At 40.0% G+C, this 23,603-nt stretch overlaps 1 protein-coding gene across 4 annotated transcripts in view; it reads left to right on the forward strand.

Moving 5' to 3' along the window:
• Nucleotides 1-23,603, forward strand: part of zfhx3b (zinc finger homeobox 3b) — a 276,143-nt gene that overhangs the window by 222,237 nt on the left and 30,303 nt on the right. For all 4 annotated transcript variants that reach the window (XM_061882427.1, XM_061882452.1, XM_061882444.1 and 1 more), the window contains exon 6: nt 6,188-6,295. In XM_061882427.1, coding sequence (XP_061738411.1) covers nt 6,188-6,295 — 108 coding nt within the window. The remainder of the gene's footprint in view (nt 1-6,187; nt 6,296-23,603) is intronic.

A 23,603-nucleotide genomic window follows, 5' to 3' on the forward strand; every position in this document is an offset into this window, starting at 1 on the left:
GTGGCAGCAACTACAGCCCCAAGTTGTTTTGAATACAATGCCACCAACTTGGCACATTTATCTTTGGGCAGTTTCCCGCATTCGTCTTTGCAGCACCTCTCAACCTCCATTAGATTGGATGAGACGTGTTGGTTTTCATCCAGGATGTCTCTGTTCCTTCTTGCATTCATCTTAGTCTAGTCAGGGAGGTGACCAAGGACCTGTTGGTCACTGTCAGAGCTGCAGCATTCCTCTGTGGAGAGAGGAGAACCATCCTGAAGGATAACCATCTCTGCAGCAAACCACCAGTCAGGCCTGTTTGGTAGAGTGGCCAGACAGAAGCCATTTCTTAGTAAAAAGTTTGCCAAGATGCACCTGAAAGACAAAAATCTCTGGTCTGATGTGACAAAGATTAAGATATTTGGCATGAATGTCAGACATCATGTTTGGAGCAAACCAAGTATGGCTCATCACCAGGCCAATACATCCCTACAGTGAAGCATCATGCTGTGGGAATGGTTTTCAGTGGCAGGACCTGGGAGACTAGTTAGGATAGAGGGAAATATAAATGCAGCTGTGTACAGAGACATTCTGGATGAAAACCAATGCTTTCCATTCAACCTGATGGAGCTTGAGAGGTGCTGTAAAGAGGTGCCTAAAGATAAGTGTGCCAAGCTTGTGGCATCTTATTCAAAAAGACTTGAGGCTGTAATTGCTAACAAAGATGCATCAACAAAGTATTGAGCAAACGGTCTGAATACTTATCTTTGTGGTTTTTGAGTTTGTTTGTTTTTTAAATACATTTGCAAACTATTTTTTCTATCAAGACTGGATGCTGAGTGTACAATAATGAGAAAAAAATGAACTTTTTAGATTTTAGCAAATGGCGGCAATGACACAAAGATTGAAAAATGTAAAGGGGTCTGAATACTTTCCGTACCCACAGTATATACAGTACAGTATATATTCAAAACGAAATGCATACATTTCCGTTTCGATATGAAGCACACTGCATCTTCTGCAAAAAACTTTGAAGTATTGGGCACAGTCATTGAAATTGTATGGCACATCAGAAAAATGGCTGTCACGATGTCTGCCAATGTGTATTTCAGAGTTACCCAGCACATATTAGTTAGTCAATGGAGATGATTCTGGTGTTTTTACTTAGGTTAAGCATGTTGTTTTCCAACGTGAAAGAGCTATGAAATCCTATATTTTACTTATAGTTCATTCTTGGCCTGCGATGTTCATTCATGTCATTGTACTTTGTCATTATGAATGTAAAGTGGTCTTGAATTTCATTCATTATGGTCTTAAAAAGTCTTAAATTTGACATGTTGACACTGCTATTAAGATATAATGCAAAATAATGTAATGTATGCAAAGGTAGTTAGTTAGTTAGTTAGTTAGTTAGTTAGTTAGTTAGTTAGTTAGTAAGTCAGCTATAGTTATTTAGTCAGCTACAGTTATTTAGTCAGTTATAGTTATTTATTTAGTCATTTGTAGTTAGTTAGTTATTTATTTAGTTACTTGACAAAATTAACAACAGCTAAGATGCTTCCATTGCAGCCGCTGCTGCTGAGTTCAGTCTGGGATTGAAAATGCAAAAATTATATAAAGTTGTTGTGGGCAAATATTTCTGCATATTGGTAATATTTCATCTCTTTGATGAAATATCAACCTGGCAAATGTTTCGTTTTGAAAACAAATCCCAGAAATGGAGACACAGGTCTCTGATGCTGGATATCCGCTGCCTCTTTATCTCAGATCTAGTTCATTTTAGAAGTGTTTGATGGGCGTTGAGGTCAGGGCGCTCAAGTTTTTCCACACCAAACGTATCCAAATATGCCTTTATTGACCTCAGTTTGGGCACTGGGAAAATAAAAAGGCTTACATCAACTTGTTCGTACATGGTACTGCTCACCATATCTTGATACAAATATGAAGATTGAAAGGGAGTCCATACTGACCACTGATTGATTAATTTATGGAGTGTGAGCTGTGTCCCAATTCATTTGACACAACTGAGACATCCAGCATTACACAGCACAATGGACAGTAAAGATAAAGACTCATGTAGTTGATTTAACCTGCTCAGTGGCCTTGTGGTTAGAGTATCTGCCCTGAGATCGGTAGGTTGTGAGTTCAAGTTCGGCGGAGTCATACCATAGACTATTTTTAAAAAATGGGACCTCCCTGCTTGGCACTCAGCATCAAGGGTTGGAATTGGAGTTTAAATAATCAAAAATTGTTCCCGGGCGTGGCAACCGCTGCTGCTCACTGCTCCCTCACCTCCCAGGGGGTGGAACAAGGGGATGGGTCAAATGCAGAGGGTAATTTCCCCACACCTAGTGTGTGTGTGAGACAATCATTGGTACTTTAACTTGAATTTGAGCAGGTTCAGTAGGCTATAGGAGTATTTGTTTCTGTTGTGGTTTAGGGTAGAGGCACCTTGAAGAGGGGAGTGAGCTTATGATGACGTTGAAGGGTGTTGGGGTGGCGGCCATATTGCATATGAGGTGAGGACAATGCATGAAAAATGTCAGCACGGCTCCGGTGTCTCATTGTCCCGCGGTGCCCCTCCTGCCACTTCCATTTCACACCCGCTAGTCCAGAGTCAGGGCCACGTTGATACATGAAAAAGGGGGTACAAGGCATGATGGATTCAAAAGAAAGAAGGAGTCAGTTAAGTGCAAAATCTAAATGTTTTCATCTCACAGTGCAGAGCTAAAGGGAGAAAAAAAAATAAGGAACCCTTTGAACACCTTGCAGTGCCGTTGGGTGACATCTGGTTAGAGTGATGGAAGCCGCGATGATCATAATGAGTCTAATGAGAGCTTAGACAGAGCGGTGGGCAGCTCTTCTGAGCCAGGAAGGACAGATATAGGAAGTGTGTTTAACTACTAGATTGTCCATGCTATGTTTTGAAGCAGGTAGGGCTGGAATCCTCTGCTCTTTAAAGAAAGTCAGTCGCCATCACGGCGGTGTAATCTGCCGAGGCCGAGCGCATAGAGGGAGGAGCCTGACCTAGTGAAAGATATCTAGACTGACTATTATTACTTGCTGCTCTTCTTCTCAACAGTCTGGGAAGGAATACTGGAAAGTGCAGTGGTTACCATCAATTATTTATTAGGGACGTTTGTGCTTGTCAGTCTGATTAGCGCCGGTGTAATCACTGCTCCTGCCGGAAAGAGGGAGGTGGGTGCAGGGGGGTGTCCAAGGCTGTTGCCGCTCATCATGAAGGTAATATTGTTTTTCCCCTCTCATCGTCACTGGACGTCTATTGCATAGCATCTGCTTTTGTCATCTCCATGCATTTCTTCAGGGATTTTTTTCCCCTCCTAAACCTACCCGCTCTCTCTCTCTTTCTGCTGCTGCTCCCCCTCCCCTCTACACCTCATTAGTCTGTGTGAGCTCTCCTGGCTTGTAAAGAGTGACACCTATGGGTCTGATTAAGCCCCTGCACTCACATGCTTAGGGCAAGGAAGGCTGGGATGTCTGGATGGTGTGTGTGTGTGTGTGTGTGTGTGTGTGTGTGTGTGTGTGTGTGTGTGTGTGTGTGTGTGTGTGTGTGTGTGTGCGCAGGAGGTGCCAAAGCCTGTGGACTGTCCCCATTGAGTGAGTGGCAGAGCAAATATGATCCTCATCTGCTTTGAACAAATTAGTGTAATATGTGTGTCAGCTATGGGCTTATTCAGTGTGCATGATTAGCGTAATGGAAGTACTTCATATCATTGTATTAGGATGGTTAATGACGACAATTAATTAGATGGCAACCTCCAGGCTATTGGTCTTTGCAAATCCCAAATTTGGGTTACAAATGACGTTGCTCTGAGAGTTGCTCTCTGACTTTATGGATGTGTTTCTTTGCTCAGGGGCCACTTTTGACCGTTTATTAATTAGTGTCCGTCTTTATCAATTGTTTTGGAGATGAGGCAACTGCAAATGTGTACACTTCTGTAATTAAATGGACATATTTTCAAAAACAAGGGACATCATTAACCATTAATGTGTTTTTTGATTGATACTTTTATTAGTAGATTGCACAGTACAGTACATATTCCGTACAATTGACCAATAAATGGTAACACCCGAATAAGTTTTTCAACTTGTTTAAGTCAGGGTCCACGTTAATCAATTCATGGTGTTTATTATTGTTATAGTTTGAGTTGATTTCAAACATCGCATACAGTTCCAACATTCATCCATCCATTTCCTACCACTTATTCCCTTTCGGGTCGCGGGGGGCGCTGGTGCCTATCTCAGCTACAATCGGGCGGAAGGCGGGGTAAGTTCCAACATGATACGTCACAATTTCCAGCGTCTGCATGTTTTCAACATTTTTGAAGAAGAAGCAGAACCTTTTTAATACTACTCTTTTTCCAGTAAACAGCAATTACTAAGACACTTATTCCTTTCCTGTTCCCAATTTTAAACACAATGTATTCCATCATAACACTTTTTTTAAAATGATGAATAAACAAGAAAAGTGAGTTGCAATTCACATAGTGAGATAAATAAGATTATCTCATTTTCAAAAATATGGTAATATTGCAGGACTTACTGCATCATACTAAGAGCTGTTTATTTTATTTTATGGAGTTAACCAGGGTATTGATGCAACACCATCTTCAACTGCAAACATATTGCTTACTTACAGTAAAAACTTAGCATACCGCAATTTATGATTACTGGTAATTTCGTGTTGCAAGAGGTCATGCAGTCTGGGAGACATATAATGAAAGCAAAAATGTAAGATGTAAATATTTTAGTACATATGCAGGATGCCAGAGCAATCTAAAATGAGGCTTTGCAGCATTGAAACTGTGTGCAACCTGTATCATAATTTGGAGGTGGGGAGTTAGTCCCACTACATGTGTTACATTGTTAAAAAAAAAAAAAAAATACCCGCCACCTTCAAAATATTGTTACCTGAGGGTTATTTTGTAATCAAAACACCTATGCAGCTGTGCGGTATCCAAATTCTGCTAAAATCATAGACGTTGGCGAGGATGTAACTTTTGTGACCTGCCTCAATGATATGTGATGCGCTACAATGGATCATTTAATTGGTTGCCTTGGAAACGTCAAAAACAAAGACTTTTCTGGCATTATCTTATAACACATAATTGTGTCAATAAAACCCAGTTTTTTGTGAATACACTCAGAGCAAAAGTTCTACAGGGTCATATGCATCAACCAGCAAATCCCCACACAACATCCGCCCTTTATAATGCATGCACGTAATGTTGCACCACTGACGGGATAAAACAGCCAGCACGGTAGATAATGTAACATCATAAAAGTGTTTTTTCTGTGGTTAGTCATGTGGCAAGCCAAGGCTGGCCATGTGATGGCTGCGGGGCTGAATACTTGAACAGGATATTTCAGTATGGCTACATTGTCAATATGTCAATAGCTCATAGTGTTGGGACCTGAGGATGAAAGCATTTTCTAAATAGCATTTAAGTACATTTGCAGAGAATTAGCTGACTTGTGTAATAACTGATAAGGCCTATTGACCACATGGCCTAGTTTATGGTTGTCGGATCAATGCAGTTGCATGCAAGGCCTCACTACTTTTAAGCAAACTTTACAGGCATAGGGGATGTTCCGGCGGCACTAGAGGGAAATAAACATGATGGATGGTCTTTTTATTATCTGTTTTCGCTATCTTCTCCTCTGTGTGTTACTTACAAACGTCATTATTGGCAATCTATTGTTTGGACTTTGACGCTCCAAAATGGTCTGATATATCGAGCGGATGCTTTTAAGGTGGTTACAGGGGATTTCTGCTGTTGACTTGGAATACAAATAAAGTGAGGTGTGCCTATGAAAGTTTTAAATATTTATGTTTTTTTAAACAATAGTCTGGTTAGGCTGGAGTGTGCGTAGCTTGTATTGCCTTAGAGATTGCAGCAAGGGACACAATGTATGGTTTTGCAGGAGATAAATAGAAAAAACACGTGCTAAAACAAAATTAAGTTCAACCCTTTTTTTTTTTTTCTCGATATATTCCCAATTGAGTCAGAAGAGTGACAGCAGGCGGCAGATTGCATCCTCTTTGCTTGCCGGCCTTGTAACTGTGTGTCAGCAAATGCAATTGTTGGGAGCTCCTATAGAAAAAAATCGCTGCCGTCCCTTTAAGTGCTTCCACCAATTCTGATGGCTTGGTGATTTACATTTCCCGTCCTCCCTCCCCCTTCAGGAGAGCTGAGTGAGGATGTGGAGGCTGCGAGTGAGACCACTACAGACCAGGAGGACCAAACCAAAGACAGAGAAAGTGGGGGGGAGAAGGAGCTCACCAAAGGGACAGGTAAGGCCAATATTTATAAGACACACACATTTGGGGAGCACTGAGAGCAGGAAACACGGAGGGAGGGATGGGGGGGGGGGGGGGGGTGCACATAAGGCCTTTTGTCTAACTGAAGCATATTTTGACAACATAGTGAGAGCACTTGCAATCACAGGTCGGTCTTTTGGTTCAGTTTCCAGCTGGACTATAAGTGTTAGTTATGGCAGGTGTGTGTTTGGTTCCGCCCCTCCTTTTGAAACACACACATACACAAGGGCACAGACTACTTGTACATCTCCATCAGGATGGTTTGAATTTTTTTCCCTCCTTGTTGTACTGTAGTTGGTGACACTTGCAAAGGGGGTTGGCTTTAGGAAAAGGGGTGGAGCTTATAGACTGTTAGGGCTTCAGGAATTCCTTCCAAATTGTTTTGTACCGGGGGAGTCGACGGCACAGACAACAAGGGCGTAGTATGGTTCTATTTTTATTACACATATACATATATATATATATGTATATATATGTAAAAAAAAAAAAAAAAAAATATATATATATATATATATATATATATAAATGTATATGTATATATATATATAAACATATACATATATGTATACATGTATGTTTATATATATACATATACATACATATACATACATATACATATATATATATATATATATATAATAATGGGTTGTACTTGTATAGCGCTTTTCTACCTTCAAGGTACTCAAAGCGCTTTGACACTACTTCCACATTTACCCATTCACACACACATTCACACACTGATGGAGGGAGCTGCCATGTAAGGCGCCAACCAGCACCCATCAGGAGCAGGGGTGAAGTGTCTTGCTCAGGTCACAACGGACGTGACGAGGTTGGTACTAGGTGGGATTTGAACTAGGGACCCTCGGGTTGCGCACGGCCACTCTTCCTCTGCGCCATCCATCCATTTTCTACCGCTTATTCCCTTCTGGGGTCGCGGGGGGCGCTGGCGCCTATCTCAGCTACAATCGGGCGGAAGGCGGGGTACACCCTGGACAAGTCGTCACCTCATCGCAGGGCCAACACAGATAGACAGACAACATTTACACTCACATTCACACACTAGGGTCAATTTAGTGTTGCCAATCAACCTATCCCCAGGTGCATGTCTTTGGAAGTGGGAGGAAGCCGGAGTACCCGGAGGGAACCCACGTATTCACGGGGAGGACATGCAAACTCCACACAAAAAGATCCCGAGCCTGGATTTGAATCCAGGACTGCAGGGCCTTCGTATTGTGAGGCAGACGCACTAACCCCTCTGGCACCGTGAAGCCCATATATATATATATATATATATACATATATATATATGTATATATATATATATATATATATATGGAGTGTGACTAAATCCAAGAGTGTGTAGGGTGCGCGACTATGTGTGAATTAAATGTTGTGTGTTACCGGGAGTGTTGAGCAAGAGGCGTAAATCTCGGAGGGGAAAGGCATGCTTGAATGTCCATGAGCCAGGCAGGCATTCGGGGGTCTTGCGAGGCATCAAAAGGTCCGTGTCCAGGCGGTAGGTCGCGATCCAAGGGGCAGCAAGAGAACCAGAGCTGAAACACAGAGGAGACGAGACGCATAGTTCGTCACGAGGGAACGAAGGGGTAGCTGCAAGGAACGACAAGGGAAGAACACAAGACCAATCAAAGTGACGGGGGATGTAAAGGAACACGGAGAGAGAAAGGTATAGAACTTTGTTACTTGGCTTACTGTATTCGAACAGAAGACAACGTTCTGGCCCGAAACTCAGGTCTGCACTGGCTTAAAAAGTCCAGGGAGCTCTTCAGACAGGTGTGCAGATTGCAGCTGGCTGCTGCAGGCGCAGAAGCGCACGCAGGTACGCTCTTGGAGGCGCAACCAGCAGAGTGCACAGACGAGTGTGCATTGGCATGTACCTCTGCCATGACACAAATTGTAATTCTGTTTTTTTATTAGTTTGGATCAATAATATTCGGGGCAGTTCAAGACAAATTTTTACCAGGGAGGGCAGAGTGTTTAACCACAATAAAACATTGCAACAAATTATACTTTAAAGAATATAAACTGTATTCTTGAAATCGTACAGACAATTGAACAGTTTTGTCCACACTTGACTTTGTATGTAATGAAAACCCTGCATCTATTATACTACTTTTTTCTAGTCTCTAAAGGCAGGTGTTGAAACAAAAATGGCATCTAGGGCATTGTGGGCCTGATCTTCTATAAGCTTGCACGTATTAAAAGACATGAACACTTGATAGGGCATGCAAAGCTGATCTTCTAAGCTTGTGCGCAGAGGATTGCATCTCTTTAATTAGCAAAATAAAGAGCGCAATCCATTTAGCGTGAGTGTCTCAATGTATATGCAGAATATATGCTGATTATCAGCACACCCACAATAGTGCAATACTAGAAAGAGGATATGCAAAAAATATTATTTAGCACTCGCAATGTGATTTATCAAGACTGAAACTGTTCTGTGCCAGCTGTTTTGCATCTTTATTTATCACATTTGGAATCCAAGTGCAACCTGGCACAGTTACGCACAAATAGCTAAAAAAAAGGAAGCGAACGCGCTGCAAAGATAACAATTGTGTGCGTGTCAACATATTTCAACCATCAGAAACAAAACAATTACACATATCGTCCATTTGCCAATGACATTTCATAATTGCATAGCTGTGGGGTCACTAAATGGTCTAATAAAAAAAAAAAAATGTATTTGTTTTGCTGTCTGATAGATTTTTAAAAAATTGTGTTGGATGGAAATAATACGTCTCCATATGAAAAAAACTTGTATTTTTTGTAGCATCGAGATCATTGTAGACCCACCATCACAAAACCGCAGGGCCTCTCGGAGTGCACCTTAGTAATGCTAAAAGTAGGCTCTGTTCACTAGATGACGCTTCAATATAGCCCAGACAAGGCAGTAGATATTATATTTGTGTGCGGCATGTCAAGAACATGACAAAACGCCACAGGTTGGACCATATGTTGCCATAAACGTGAGGGAAATGAGTATTTCCATGCTAACAGTCAGTACACATGCAAAAACATAATTTAAACCAGTCCTTCTCAAACAGTGCAATGCTAGGGCAGGGGGGCGCGTGTGACCTCTGGGAACATGCATTTTTTGCCGTACCAGAATATGATGACGCGTATATAGGACGCGTATATAGGAAAGACCGGTGTGTTGTTTCCTTTAATGTTAATAGGCTTACAATGTTATGCAGAGGTCTCGTTAACTTAAATTTTGTAGACAAATTATACTACTTACTTTCAAGGTGGAGCGGGTGTGTGTGGGGGGCTAATATTTTTTTCTACCTAGGGGGGATAACAGAAAATATGTCAGAAACACTGATTCAACCTTGAGTCTGCCTTGTATAAAAAAACATTTTTTTTGCTTTTTTTTTTTTAAAATCTTCAACAAATCAGTTGAATTTAAAGATATGAAGGCTGAAATTTGGCCATTGTTTTGGAAAGTTTTTTTTCCAATGACACCATGACACTTTTTACAAAGTTATTCCGAACAGGAGGTAATCATTCACTATACACGTTGCTTATTTGCTCATTTTGGTCGCCCTAGACTTGCATTGTAACACATTTTTCTAACATACTGGAAATGTTATAATGCCTGAGCTGGGGCCTATCCCAGCTGCATTAGGGCCAACACAGATAGACACACAAGCAATCACACTCACATTCACACACGAGGGACAATTTAGTGTTGCCAATCAGCCTATCCCCAGGTGCATGTCTTTTGAGGTGAGAGGAAGATGGAGTACACAGACACAACAAATTTAGGGAAACTATTGCATATTTTTTCTGTTTTTCCTATTGTTTAGTTTTGCTTGTTTTTTTACAAAAAAAGGAAAAAAAACATCAATCGGTTATCTACCGCGTGTCGCTCTCGGGGTCACGGGGGGTACTGGAGCATATCTCAGCTGCACTCGGGCGGAAGGCGGGGTACACCCTGGACAAGTCGCCAGCTCATCATTCACCATGAATTGATTAACGTGGACCCCGACTCAAACAAGTTAAAAAACATATTCCGGTGTTACCATTTAGTGGAATATGTACCGTACTTTGCAATCTGCCGATAAAAGTTTCAATTAATCAAAAATTGCAGGACCAACACGGATAGATAGATAGATATGAAAGACATAAACGAAGACAACAAAAACACAAAAACAAGAACAAAACATAAAATATGTTTTAAAAAAAAAGATCTGAAGCTGCTGGAAGATTTGACTGTCATGGCCTTTTCACGACAGGTCATGTTTTGTTTTCTGTTTGTTGTTGTTCTCCTAGGTTTTGTGTGTGGATCTGGTCTAGCGCTCCTTGCTGTCGTTTGTTTACGTTGCTGTTTCAAGGAGAGTTTGAGCTCACAGACCTGTTTCCATTTTGAAATTGGTTTCACCTTTATTTCTACCTGTTTCGCCATTCAGTTTGCGTGTGTGCCATTCAGTTTCGCCGGTTCAATGTTCACTACACGTGATAGGTATGTCCGTGTCAAGCTACGTAAAGATAGTATTCCCTTGTATGCTTTTTGGTTTGGGTCATTGCTACCTGCTATACCATCCATCCATCCATCCATTTTCTGCCGCTTATTCCCGTTCGGGGTCACGGGGGGCGCTGGCGCCTATCTCAGCTACAATCGGGCGGAAGGCGGGGTACACCCTGGACAAGTCGCCACCTCATCGCAGGGCCAACACAGATAGACAGACAACATTCACACTCACATTCACACACTAGGGCCAATTTTAGTGTTGCCAATCAACCTATCCCCAGGTGCATGTCTTTGGAAGTGGGAGGAAGCCAGAGTACCCGGAGGGAACCCACGCATTCACGGGGAGAACATGCAAACTCCACACAGAAAGATCCCGAGCCTGGATTTGAACCCAGGACTGCAGGACCTTCGTATTGTGAGGCAGACGCACTAACCCCTCTGCCACCGTGAAGCCCCCTGCTATACCAAGTAAACTTTAAGTTTTTGTATTTTGCCCTTTATCATTGAATTAAAGTATCATTCTTAAAGCTTATTTTTTACTTGCAAGGTGTTTCCTGCTTTCCTTTGCATCCCGGGAGACACGGCAGTCGCAACAATGCGCCCACAATGTATAATTGAAGCCTTTAAAAAAGCCTTTTTTGAAAAGTCATTTGTGACTGACATAAAACAATTTTTTGAGTGTGTCCGTTTTTTGGCCAAGGAGGGATATGTAAGTTTTTTAGGGGAAAAAAACTGTCATTGTTCCAAAAATAACAATGCATCAAAACCTGTGTTGTTTTGAATTATGGACCTATTAAGGGCTGTAATTACCTCATCTAAAGTATTCCATTTTGCAACTCCATCCATCCATCCATTTTCTTGTCCCTCTTGGGGTCGCAGGGGTGCTGGAGCCTATCCAAGCTGCATTGAAACTCGTTTTTGGAAATATTGCATGTTGAGTGTTTTTCTCAAATTAAAAAATGTTGGGTTTTTTTCTTTCTGGGCTTCACGGTGTCAGAGGGGTTAGTTCGTCTGCCTCACAATACGAAGGTCCTGAGTAGTCAGGGTTCAATCCCGGGCTCGGGATCTTTCTGTGTGAAGTTTGCATGTTTTCCCCGTGAATGTGTGGGTTCCCTCCGGGTATTCCGGCTTCCTCCCACCTCCAAAGACATGCACCTGGGGATAGGTTGATTGGCAACACTAAATTGGCCCTAGTGTGTGAATGTGAGTGTGAATGTCATCTATCTGTGTTGGCCCTGTGACGAGGTGGCGACTTATCCAGGGTGTACCCCGCCTTCCGCCCGATTGTAGCTGAGATAGGCACCAGCGCCGCCCCCGAGCCCAAAGGGAATAAGCGGTAGAAAATGGATGGATGGATGGATGGATGGATGGATGGGATTTTTTCTACAAAAACAACATTACAAAAAAATTAACTGTATCTGTGGATAGGTCTAAAACTGTTGAAGAATTTAAAGTGTTGAAAGTTTAAAAAGTAGCAATATATGACTTACTTGTAACACTTTTTAAGGGCGTCTGTTTTTCGTCACTTAGCTTTACGTTTTACGCTGTTTTTTTAAATGAATTAGACTCATCTACGCTACTTTTGTATTTGTCATCAATTATACACACAGTCGAAGTAGATCACCCACAAAACACCCATTAATAGTAAACACTACTTTATAGTTTGCGCATGTTATTTAGCACGTGTGTTTTGGATCTTAGTAGATCTGGCCCTTGTGCTAAAATGTCAACATGCATAGCAAAATGTATAGTCCATCATACTCAAGCCAGGGAAGAAGAGTATATCAGTTTGGCCTGAAGGTCCCCGTCTTCTGTCTTCCATCAATGTGGGTGGAAATATATGCACCTCGGGCTGTACTGGAACATGTTTCTTGGACTCGCTGATACTGTATTTGTAGAAAGATGCACAGTAAACAAGTATTTCCGTATGCTCAGACCCCCTCCCACTTCCAAAGACATGCACCTGGGGATAGGTTGATTGGCAACACTAAATTGGCCCTAGTGTGTGAATGTGAGTCTGAATGTTGTCTGCCTATCTGTGTACGTTTCAGAAACGGTATCGTACCAAAAATGGTTAATTAATATCGCAATACTATACTAATACCAGTATACCGTAAAACCCTATTTAAATCGAAAACAAAATTAATCATATTATTAATATCAGTGAAAAAACAGGTACAGTACGTTACAATACAAAAATATATAATATAGCTAAGCTATATTATAGCTTGGATATAATATAGCTACGGCCCATGGGCCGCACCCACAATCTGGCCCACGGACATCCCAAGTTATTTTTGATAACAATAAAGTTGAATAATTGCAAATGTGCTTCCATCTAGACCAGGGGTGTCCAAACTTTTTCCAATGAGGGCCGCACACTGAAAAATCAAAGCAAGCAGGGGCCATTTTCATAATTTTTATTTCAAAAACCAATACAACATGTGTATAAAAGGGTTATGGTAAAAAAATATATATAAAAAATGTGTCATTACTCAGAATTATTATTTTCATTATTATTCAAGTTTTAAATCTCTAGATCAACATGAGGAAAAAAATGGAAAAAACACAAACCATGCAATATTTTCACCCAATAACATTTTTTTAGGTGGAATATTTGACATTATACAATAATTTGAGCCTTAATTTTGGATTTTGATTCATTATTATGCCAGTGTCGTCAAAACAATGTTGTCACGGTCAAGAGTTCCCTACAAATTTTTAAATGTCCACAAACACCGAAAGTGACACATTTAAGTGGTTCTCTCTCGAGCAGGAAAACGATGCTCCTCTTTATTATGTTGTTGTTGTTCCGGGTCACTCACAGACGAGGTTACAGAAAAGAGACACTGCGCATGTGCAATCCACCAAATCTCCAAACTTTGAATGGGGAATGTTTTACTTCCTATTTTTGATTTTCAAGCACATTAATAGATTAATGGATTACGATTGATTTTCAGTTTTTTATTTTTATTAGCAAACCAAAAAGGGGGGAACAATTTATTTTTATGTTAAATATTTGTTCTATACCAAACAAAAAACACATTGCCATATTTTATCATTGATTATTATTTAGTTTTTTGTTTCATCCCAGATAGTCTGTGACTTACAGTTTAATGGCTTTGTAGATACACTTTGTTATGTCTTTTAAACTCCACCAATTGTGACTAATTGTCAGTCTCAGCATGTGTATATATATATGTATATATATATTAATATTTATATATATATATATATATATATGTATACCGTATTTCTTTGAATTGCCTATAATTAGCGCATGCTTAGTATTACCGCCTGGTCAAACTTGTGACGTTACGAGTGACACTTCCCCTGTCATCATTTTCAAAATGGAGGTGGCTGATTTCAATACCGGTAATTTGAAATCACATAAAGGGAAGAAGATTAAGAGCTATTCAGTAGGATTTAAGGTCCAAGCTTACATCACACTCAAATTTTTACTGCATGCCTTTGGTAAGCGCAGGAGTGAGAAGAGGTTTTGAATTAATCAGTGCTCCGGCGGCAATTCAAGGAAATATATGTAAACGCTATATATATATATATATATACACGCTGAGACTGACAATTAGTCATTATGCTGCTCCTGATATGCTCTTTAACAACAAATCTTATCTCATGTGCTCGAACATGTGTTTTTGTCATCATTATGTATGCTTAATGAATGGCAAGGAGATATCATGAGATATGTTACTTTCCCACTGCAAGGTCACTCAAGTTACCAAAAGTTATTCTTAATGTCTTGGCAAAGTGTCTCAATACTTTTGTTCCTGAGGTCCAGTTCATTTATTTTGGCCAATAATACTGCCAGTGTAATTAATCTATAGTAGTACCTGAACGTACAAGCTTGATTGGTTCTATGATGGAGCTCTTAACTCAAAACCCCCGTCTCACAAGTGAAAGTTGCCCATTTAAAGGATTCGAAATGAATTTAATTTATGCTTGCCTCAACCCAAAACAGCATAATTTTAACATTTAAAATGCCTTTTAAAAAGGAAAAACAACTTGTAGAAATATTCTATGAAAAACAATACAGTAGAATGTAGAAACAACTACAGTAGTATTATGAAGTAATGTAGTAGTAATGTACAGCATTATTGGAGAGTGGACTTCTTCGGTATCTTCATCCAGCTGCTTCCTTGTTGTACATACCATCAGCAGCTTTTTCATGTTTTTGTGGTTAAATGCCCATTATTTATGAGTTATTTCAAAATTCTTATCTGGCGCTATTGACTCATTTTGTTTCAGGATGGTGCAGACTAACAGTGATACGCTCAAACTACTTTGCCAAGTCTGATAGAGGTGCTGTCATCTTTTAGATGATTTTCTTTATTTCAATGAATATCATCACGTCTTCTTTTTAAGTTAAGTTAAAGTTCCAATGATTGTCACACACACACTAGGTGTGTTGAAATTTGTCATCTGCATTTGACCCATCCCCATGTTCACCACCCTGGGAGGTGAGGGGAGCACTGAGCAGCAGCGGTGGCCGCGCTAAGGAATCACTTGGTGATTTAACCCCCAATTCCAATCCTTGATGCTGAGTGCAAAGCAGGGAGGTAATGGGTCCCATTTTTTGAAGTCTTTGGTGTGACTCGGCCAAGGTGTGAACTCACAACCTCCCAGTCTCAGGGCGGACACTCTAACCACAAGGCCACAGAGCTAGTATTATTATTATTATTATTATTATTATTTACTAAGCATTGTCCTTCACACTTACTCTCTTCCTTCCAAAGGTTGGAAAACAAAGTTACGTCCATCTCTAGCTATAAGCTAATGCTACGAGTAAGACCAGATGTTTTGGACAGATCTCACTTGGACTTCCGTAAATTTTTCCCTTGTGGATCGGGGTTCAATGTGTCATTTGGTACAGCAACTAATAACGTGGATGCAAGTCAAGTTCAGACTTTTTTTTTTTTTTAAATCTCAAAACACTACCTCTTAAAGCCCAAGCTGTTTGTTTCCATGCTTTTTTATTTATCTTCGTTTTTAGGGCTTATTGGACCTTAAGAATAAAAACTAAGAATCATCTTTTGATATGATGTACTTAATCCATAAGTAACAAACGTGTAAGTCATGTTTACTTACATGCTAATTCTTATTTTTACATTTTTTTTCCAAATTCCATTGAATGTTATACTCTTCTGACACCACCAGATGGCAGTATAAGTGTCCACATAAGCGGCCATAAGACCCCAATTCAGTAGTGTACACAATTTTGGAAATAAGAGCTAACAGGTGCTGTCCATGCATGTGGCCACTAAGACTTTAGGGTAATGTTATGTTTTTGTTCTACTTTTAAAACTCTTTTGTCACGGTCCACATAGAATGTAATGGTGCTTCTTTGGTCAAAATGTTGCATAGATTATGTTTTACAGATTGTTTTGAAGCTGCTCTCTGACTGTCTCTTCAGAATTGTGGCCGGTCTTATTTACTTGACTCCACTTGGACATCGTCATCCCTCCGAGGCTACTGACAGATATACGTTTGAACTATACGCTACTTTGAATTGGCAACAGTGATACATGCGCATGTACAAGCCAGTCTACCCCACAAACAGCGATAAAGAAGGATCTTATTGATTACAATGTCAGATTACAATGGCGGACTCGCCTATAGCACTTCGGGTACATTTCTGCCATATATGGTGATTTCCAATGGGACAAACGTCACAATTGGGGCAAATTCCTAACGGCTTGTTTGGAGAAAGTATGAGGGAAGGGCAAGATTATTTTATTAATATCTTTGCTATCTTTGCAATTTTCAGGATTTATGCAGATCCCAAATACACAAAAATGGATACCAATAGCTAAGAAAAGTTGTTTTTGCATAATTGGTCGCCTTTAAGGTGAGGCACCACCGTATTTAGGACAGGAGTGGTGCTATAATGGTGACTCTGAACAAGATACGGGCAGCGCGGCGTGACAGGGGTTAGTGTGTGTGCCTCACAATACGAAGGTCCTGGGTTTGATTGTGGGCTCTAGGTCAATCAATGTTTATTTATATAGGTCTAAATCACAAAGGGCTGCACAAGCCACAACGACATCCTCGGTTCAGATCCCACATCTTTCTGTTTGGAGTTTGCATCTTCTACCCGTGACTGCGTGGGTTCCCTCCAGGTACTCTGGCTTCCTCCCACCCCCAAAGACAAGCACCTGGGGATAAGTTGATTGGCAACACTAAATTGGCCCTAGTGTGTGAATTTGGTCCGTCTATCTGTGTTGGCCCTGTTATGAGGTGGTGACTTGTCCAGGGGGTACCCCGCCTTCCGCCCGAATGCAGCTGAGATAGGCGCCAGCTCCCCCCTCGACCCTGAAAGGGACAAGCAGCAGAAAAAGGATGAATGGACGGATGGATGGATGGATGAACAAGATACATCAATACTTCTCACTTGTCTAACTTCTCGGGTTATGATTTACACTAGTTAGGTTAAGAGCTGAAAAATAATCCAGACCTTTTTTTGCATGCTTTTGTTTTTTTTTCGTTGAAAAATGCAGAAAAAACTTCATCACAGTGTTTGAAGCCCAGTCTTTGTAAAAATGGCTTTGATATTCCAACTTTCTATTTTAAATGAGGCTGAGTTGTTTGTGCTCTTTGAAAGGGTGACATTCTTCTTTGATAGGAGAGATAATGATATGCATGCCTGACTGAATATGGCTAAAACTATGTTTTAGCACATCAAAATAAAGCACTTTAAAAAGCATTAAAAAAAGAGGCAGCCGATTAATAATTCACTCATACCTGTGGTGCACGGGAAGATGACTCCTCGCATTAGGATTCTTCCTTTTTTGAAAGGCATGCAATTTGATGCAGACGCAGTGGCTTCCTTTCCTCCCCTCTGTCAGTCGCTAATCACCAAATAAGAGTGTTTCTGTGTTTTCACAAAGGAAATATGTGCTTGCATATGAAAAATTCACAGCTTCCCCAGCAGCTTATTAGAATCGCTTAGTTAAAAATAGCATGTGCATTAAGGAAACCGGGTCTGAGGTTGTGTTTGATGTCAGTGAAAAGGTGGGCAGGGAGGGTGTTGTCAGAAAAAGAGCAGGCAGCTTTAGTTTTAATGGAAGAGTCCCTGTTAGTGCTTTAAACTTTTCGCTGTGTGACTGATGAACACAATGGTCATTGGAGGCAAGTGCAGAAGAGCATATTTTGTGCACTGCACAAAAGGAAGTCGGGCCTAGCATTGGATGGCGTAAACAGAGGAGTGCTTTGTCTGGCCTCATGATGTTTGCACAGGCGGCACACAGATGTGCAGGTTACAATACAGCCAATAAATGACATAGGCGTGCTATTTTTTTTTTTATCTCAAAGGTGCGGCATCCAACTGTTTCAGCTTTTTTTTAATTTACTAACATCCCCCCTACATCTAATGAAGTGTTCCTTCTTATTGTCATGTAGCTGCTGGAGCAGGGCACAATTGTTTCTTTACAAATGACAGTCACTGTCACAGACAGCATTAGCGAGCGCAGAAGAAAAGCGTACTCCTTTTTATGCCAATGTCAGTCTTATTTTCTCTTTCTTGTTCTCAGGCTCCTAGCTGTTCATTAAAATCACTTAGAGGTACACCACACGCCGCCATAAGATGCATATGTTTCCTGTGTGTCATTTTATTTTGAAAGATCCCTCGTTTTTACCTCTAAGATGATGCCGTCATGCACACGTGTGCGGGCACGCAGACATATGTAAGCGTCTTGGGCTGCAAATATGGCAGGTTTTTGTGATCAGAGCACCAACATGTATAAACAGTACACTCAAAAGTAATTTGGAGTGTACTGTTCGCTGGCACAAACTTAATGAGATACAATCTGCCTTGCAAAGATAATGCTCAGTTTTGATTGACACTGTCAGAGAGGTATTCATTTAACCATATGTGGGGGAAAATATGTGTACAAGTGCTCTATTCCTATATACCCTAATATATCTCCCACAGTGGTGTAACCTAGATAGATAGATAGATAGATAGATAGATAGATAGATAGATAGATAGATAGATAGATAGATAGATAGATAGATAGATAGATAGATAGATAGATAGTACTTTATTGATTCCTTCAGGAGAGTTCCTTCAGGAAAATAAAATTCCAGCAGCAGTGTACAGAGTTGTGATCAATTTAAAAAAAAAGTAAAAAGTTAATAATGGGGGTTTAAATGGAAACAAAATAGAGAAATATTACAATAAGAATAAAAAATAAAAAGCAACAATGGGAATAAAAATATAACAGTAAAATAAGAATATAACAAGAGAAAGTAGGCAGTAGTGACCATGTTATGAAAACGTATTGCACTGTTGTTGTTTTGCATCCCCTGTCATCCTAGTACCCCCCGCCCCCTGCCCCATAGAGGAGTTGTACAGTCTAATGGCGTGTGGGACAAAGGAGTTTTTGAGTCTATTAGTCCTGCACCTGGGATGAAGCAGTCTAGCACTGAACAGGCTCCTCTGGCTACTGATAACGCTATGCAGAGGGTGACTGGCATCATCCAGGATGCTCACTAGTTTACCTACCAGAATTAGCTAAATTGTATTCATGCATTCGTGCGTCGTCACGTCATGTCATTGCTGGTTTTACGAGCAGAGAAGCATGTTTTGGCGACACACAATCACGGACAGTGTGTAGACAGAAAAGGGAGAATGGACGCATTTTGGCTTAAAAACTAACGCTAAATATTAAGTTTTAACACTAAAACGCCCCCAGGAAGAGATGCTTTAAGACATGGCTGCTAGCTATCGGCTAACGTCCATCCGCAGTCGGCAGGTTTTTAGCTGCTTCTAAATCACTAATCCTCGCCTCCATGGCGACAAATAAAGTACGTTTCTTACAAGTATCATCCCTGCAGGACGAGGAATAGCTAAACATGTTTCACTACACACCGTAGCTCACCTGCATCAAAATGTCAGCAAACACAATGGGTGGATCTACACCTGACATCCACTGTAATGATATGAAGTACATCTTCTTTCGTTTTCTTAAAATGTACATTATGTTTATAAACTCAGGAAATATGTCCCTGGACACATGAGGACTTTGAATATGACCAACGTATGATCCTGTAACTACTTGGTATCAGATTGATACCCAAATGTGTGTTATCATCCAAAACTAATATAAAGCATCCAAACAACAGAAGAATAAGTGATTATTACATTTTGACAGAAGTGTAAACAGGACATGTTAAAAGAGAAATTGACCGATATTAGCAGTAAATGAACAAGTAGATTAATAATTAATTTTCTGCCACTTGTCCTTAATAATGTTGACAAAATAATAGAATGATAAATGACACAATATGTTACTGCATATGTCAGAAGCTAAATTAGGAGCCTTTGCTTGTTTACTTACTCCAAAAAGACAAGTTGTCTTGTATGTTCACTATTTTATTGAAGGACAAACTTGCAATGAGAAACTTATGTTTAATGTACCGTAATATTTTTTGTTAATAATGCAATTTTTTGTGGTCCCGTTATTTAGAAAAGTACCGAAAAGTATCGAAATAATTTTAGTACCAGTACCAAAATATTGTTAACGGGACAACACTAGTGTGTATATATGTATGTATGTATGTGTGTGCATGTGTGTGTGTATATATATGTGTGTGTGTGTGTGTGTCTGTGTGTGTCTGTGCGTATATATATATACATATATATATATATATAGACAGAGGTTGTACTATACTTCTATGACAGCTGCTGCAGCAGCTTAATAACTTTGCATGGTTAGAAATTCAAAGGGTCATTTTTAATGCTGGCTATGAAATATGTATACATGGATGGCCATAAGCCTGCTCTCCTCGCACCCTCACCTAGCTGAGACAAGGGGCCTGGCAAAAGGAAAGGAAACAGAATATTCCCTTCATTAATGCAGTTGTATATTTATGCAGCACGGGGATGATGACGGGAGGCACAATCGTGCAGAGGAGATAAGGTGGTGGTGCTAAAAGGAAGACCTGCACAAGTTGTACCACATTTAATATATATATGCACATGGAAGGGTGCAGTTGGAACTGAATATAGTTATTTTCTGTTTCTTAAAATCGGATCTATGTGAGCCGTAGAAAAGATAAAGGGGATAAAAATGATGTTGAGATATCACAACATGTGGAGGACTTTAGGCTCTCTTGTATGGAACACACTCAGACATTTTTACAAGACAAAAACAAATGACAGCACTAAGTGAAAACATGGTGCTCGCATGTGTCCACATGCAGCATGCCAGTCAATGATGTCGGCTGCATCTGTAACATTTTAACTTGAAGTATTGCTTTCAGTGCTGCATGTGTGAATACAAAGACCTAAAAGTTAGCTTAGCAGCATGACTATTTCGGGACCGTTTAAATGTTACATTAGGCACACAATTAGCTGTTGCAAATAGTGCACATAATGATTATTTATATCAAACAATACTGTATACTTTACATATTAAATTGACTTAATGTAGCATTCACATTTATGAGTACATATTTGCATCCATTAAACAGTTTAGAATAGTTGTTTCAATATGATGTGCTTTCTTCCTACATGTGCTGGGTAGTGGAAACATGAGGCTCACAAAAACCTATAATTGTGACAGTTTTGATGTGTGTCTCTTCTATTTTTGGCACACCTGTTCCTGCTGCATGTGCTGTTTCCGTGACCAGGTGTGATTCTAAAGGAATGCAGACACTGCTCTGTGGATGGTGCGTGCACTGTCGACAGAATAACGAGCACGGTAATTAGCATCCCCTAGTTGCGCCACTGAAGCATTGCAGTCTGTGCTCAAGCCACAGCAGTATTATCAAATATTCTAGGCTTTGTATTGTTGCATATAAAAGTGCACATATATTTGTGGTTTACCTGCTCATGGATACTTACCATCGAATAAAGAGGAGACGTTTTTGCAGCCTTGCTTTGTGATGGCTTTTAAAGTCAAAGTAGTATGACAAATCTGGAGACAAAGCAATATAAAACATGTTTACATATTCATAACGCATCCTGCGGATGCTTGTCATCCTTCAAATTATAATTCCCTTTGTCTTTGAAGATAATAGGCAGTAAATTGTCCTTGTTTGCGAGCCAACTCCCTGAAAGCTCAGTGTTTACGACTTTTAGCACAGACTGTCTAATGGCCGTGTGTCCTGTAAAGGTGAATGCCACGTCATCTTGTTGTTCAGCGGCCTGATTAATAACCACGCTGCTAATTAATCGCTCCTCTGCACGTCATCATGTTTAATTCGCCCACTTTTCCACCATGCTTTTAGTTGCATGCATAAGTCACTCTTGCCTTTAACTAGTAAAAAGTGTTTTAAATAAAAGCACCTGGTGTTATACAAAACAAAAAGGATTTAATTCCTTTTTTCCTTGGTACTTGATATTTTTCAGTTTCCCTCCTAATGATCCTCTTTTATTGCTCTGGGCAGCGACACAGGCAAGATGATTAAAAGCTGGTTAAAAATGAAGGGGAAAAGAAAAGACAATATTTATGTATTGTTAGCGTGTCATTAAAACGACTTCTGTCACCGTCTGACTCATCTCAATAATAATGACCGAGGAAGGTTTTAGGCATTTCTGCTTTTAGACACAATTTGCTGTGAAGGATGGCTTGACTTATAAAAAGTAACCTCTGAAGGACACAGGGATGTTGAATCTGTGCATTTATCCTAAACTGTGTTGATTTTCACAGGAGGTTTACGTTGGATCCCTAATGGTCTGGATATGTTGTGTGTACAGAACACATATTCTAGTTTTACTAAATGTGGATCACTTACAGTACATATTTTTTTTTGCTATTGGTCACTGAACACAGTTTCTGATTAAGTATTATTGCTCTAAGTCAGACCTGGGAAAATTAAGGCCAGGGGCCAGATGCGTACCGTCAAGCTTTTCAATCTGGCCCGCCGGACATTCCCAAATATTTTTTTTAGATCTCTAAGATGGAAACTGTAGCTGCCATTATGATGTGCAATGATGTTTTCAAAATACCATTAGTCTTGAACTATACAAAGTATTTCAATGGTTGAAATCTGCGCTTTTGCATGAGATACTAGTTACTATGGTAATTTTATTAGTTACTAAAGTAATGTAATTAGTTACTTTGGTAATCTAAGTCACAGCAGCTCAGACCAGGCACCAAGCAGTGTGGGTGGGAAACGTCTCCACGGAGTGTTTCCAGAGTGGCCAGCCTGAAATGCAAGTGTTAGGGACAGACACGGAAGTAGATTTTTACAACAAAGTTCTAAAGCTTAGTGCTATATCAGATATATAGCAGATTGTAGGTGTTGTTGTTTTTTTACCCTTTGCGTTCATATTTCACTGTTTGTTGCATTTTTGTTGCGTTTTAATTGATTGTAAAATATGTCATATATTCATATGTTGTCAATATTCAGTGTTTTATTGTTCATAGTGAATATTATAAATCCCACATTCTTTTTTTACATGTACACTCTGGGTGTCTCATTCAGTAAAAACAATTTTAATTCCATTCCGTATTTTAGCATTCATGCAGAAATTATTGTGAGGTTTTGTATTAGTGTTCCTAAAAACAGATAACCCGGCCCCAGACACATTTTTCCTTGAAATTTGGCCCCCGAGTCAAAATAATGGCCCAGGCCTGCTCTAAGTGAATCGTACTTTCACAGCATTATTTTTGAATTGGCTTGCATGTTGTTATCTTCCAGTTTCCTCATTCATACTAGGACGTATGTTGCCATGGATGCAAAGCAAGTGACTCATGAACACGATGGCGACGTATTGTCAGAAGCAACTATGAAAAGCTGTGATCATTCATCAACAGTCTACAATCT

This window comes from Nerophis ophidion, linkage group LG02 (assembly GCF_033978795.1).
Source record: "Nerophis ophidion isolate RoL-2023_Sa linkage group LG02, RoL_Noph_v1.0, whole genome shotgun sequence".
NCBI classification, from domain to species: Eukaryota; Metazoa; Chordata; class Actinopteri; order Syngnathiformes; family Syngnathidae; genus Nerophis; species Nerophis ophidion.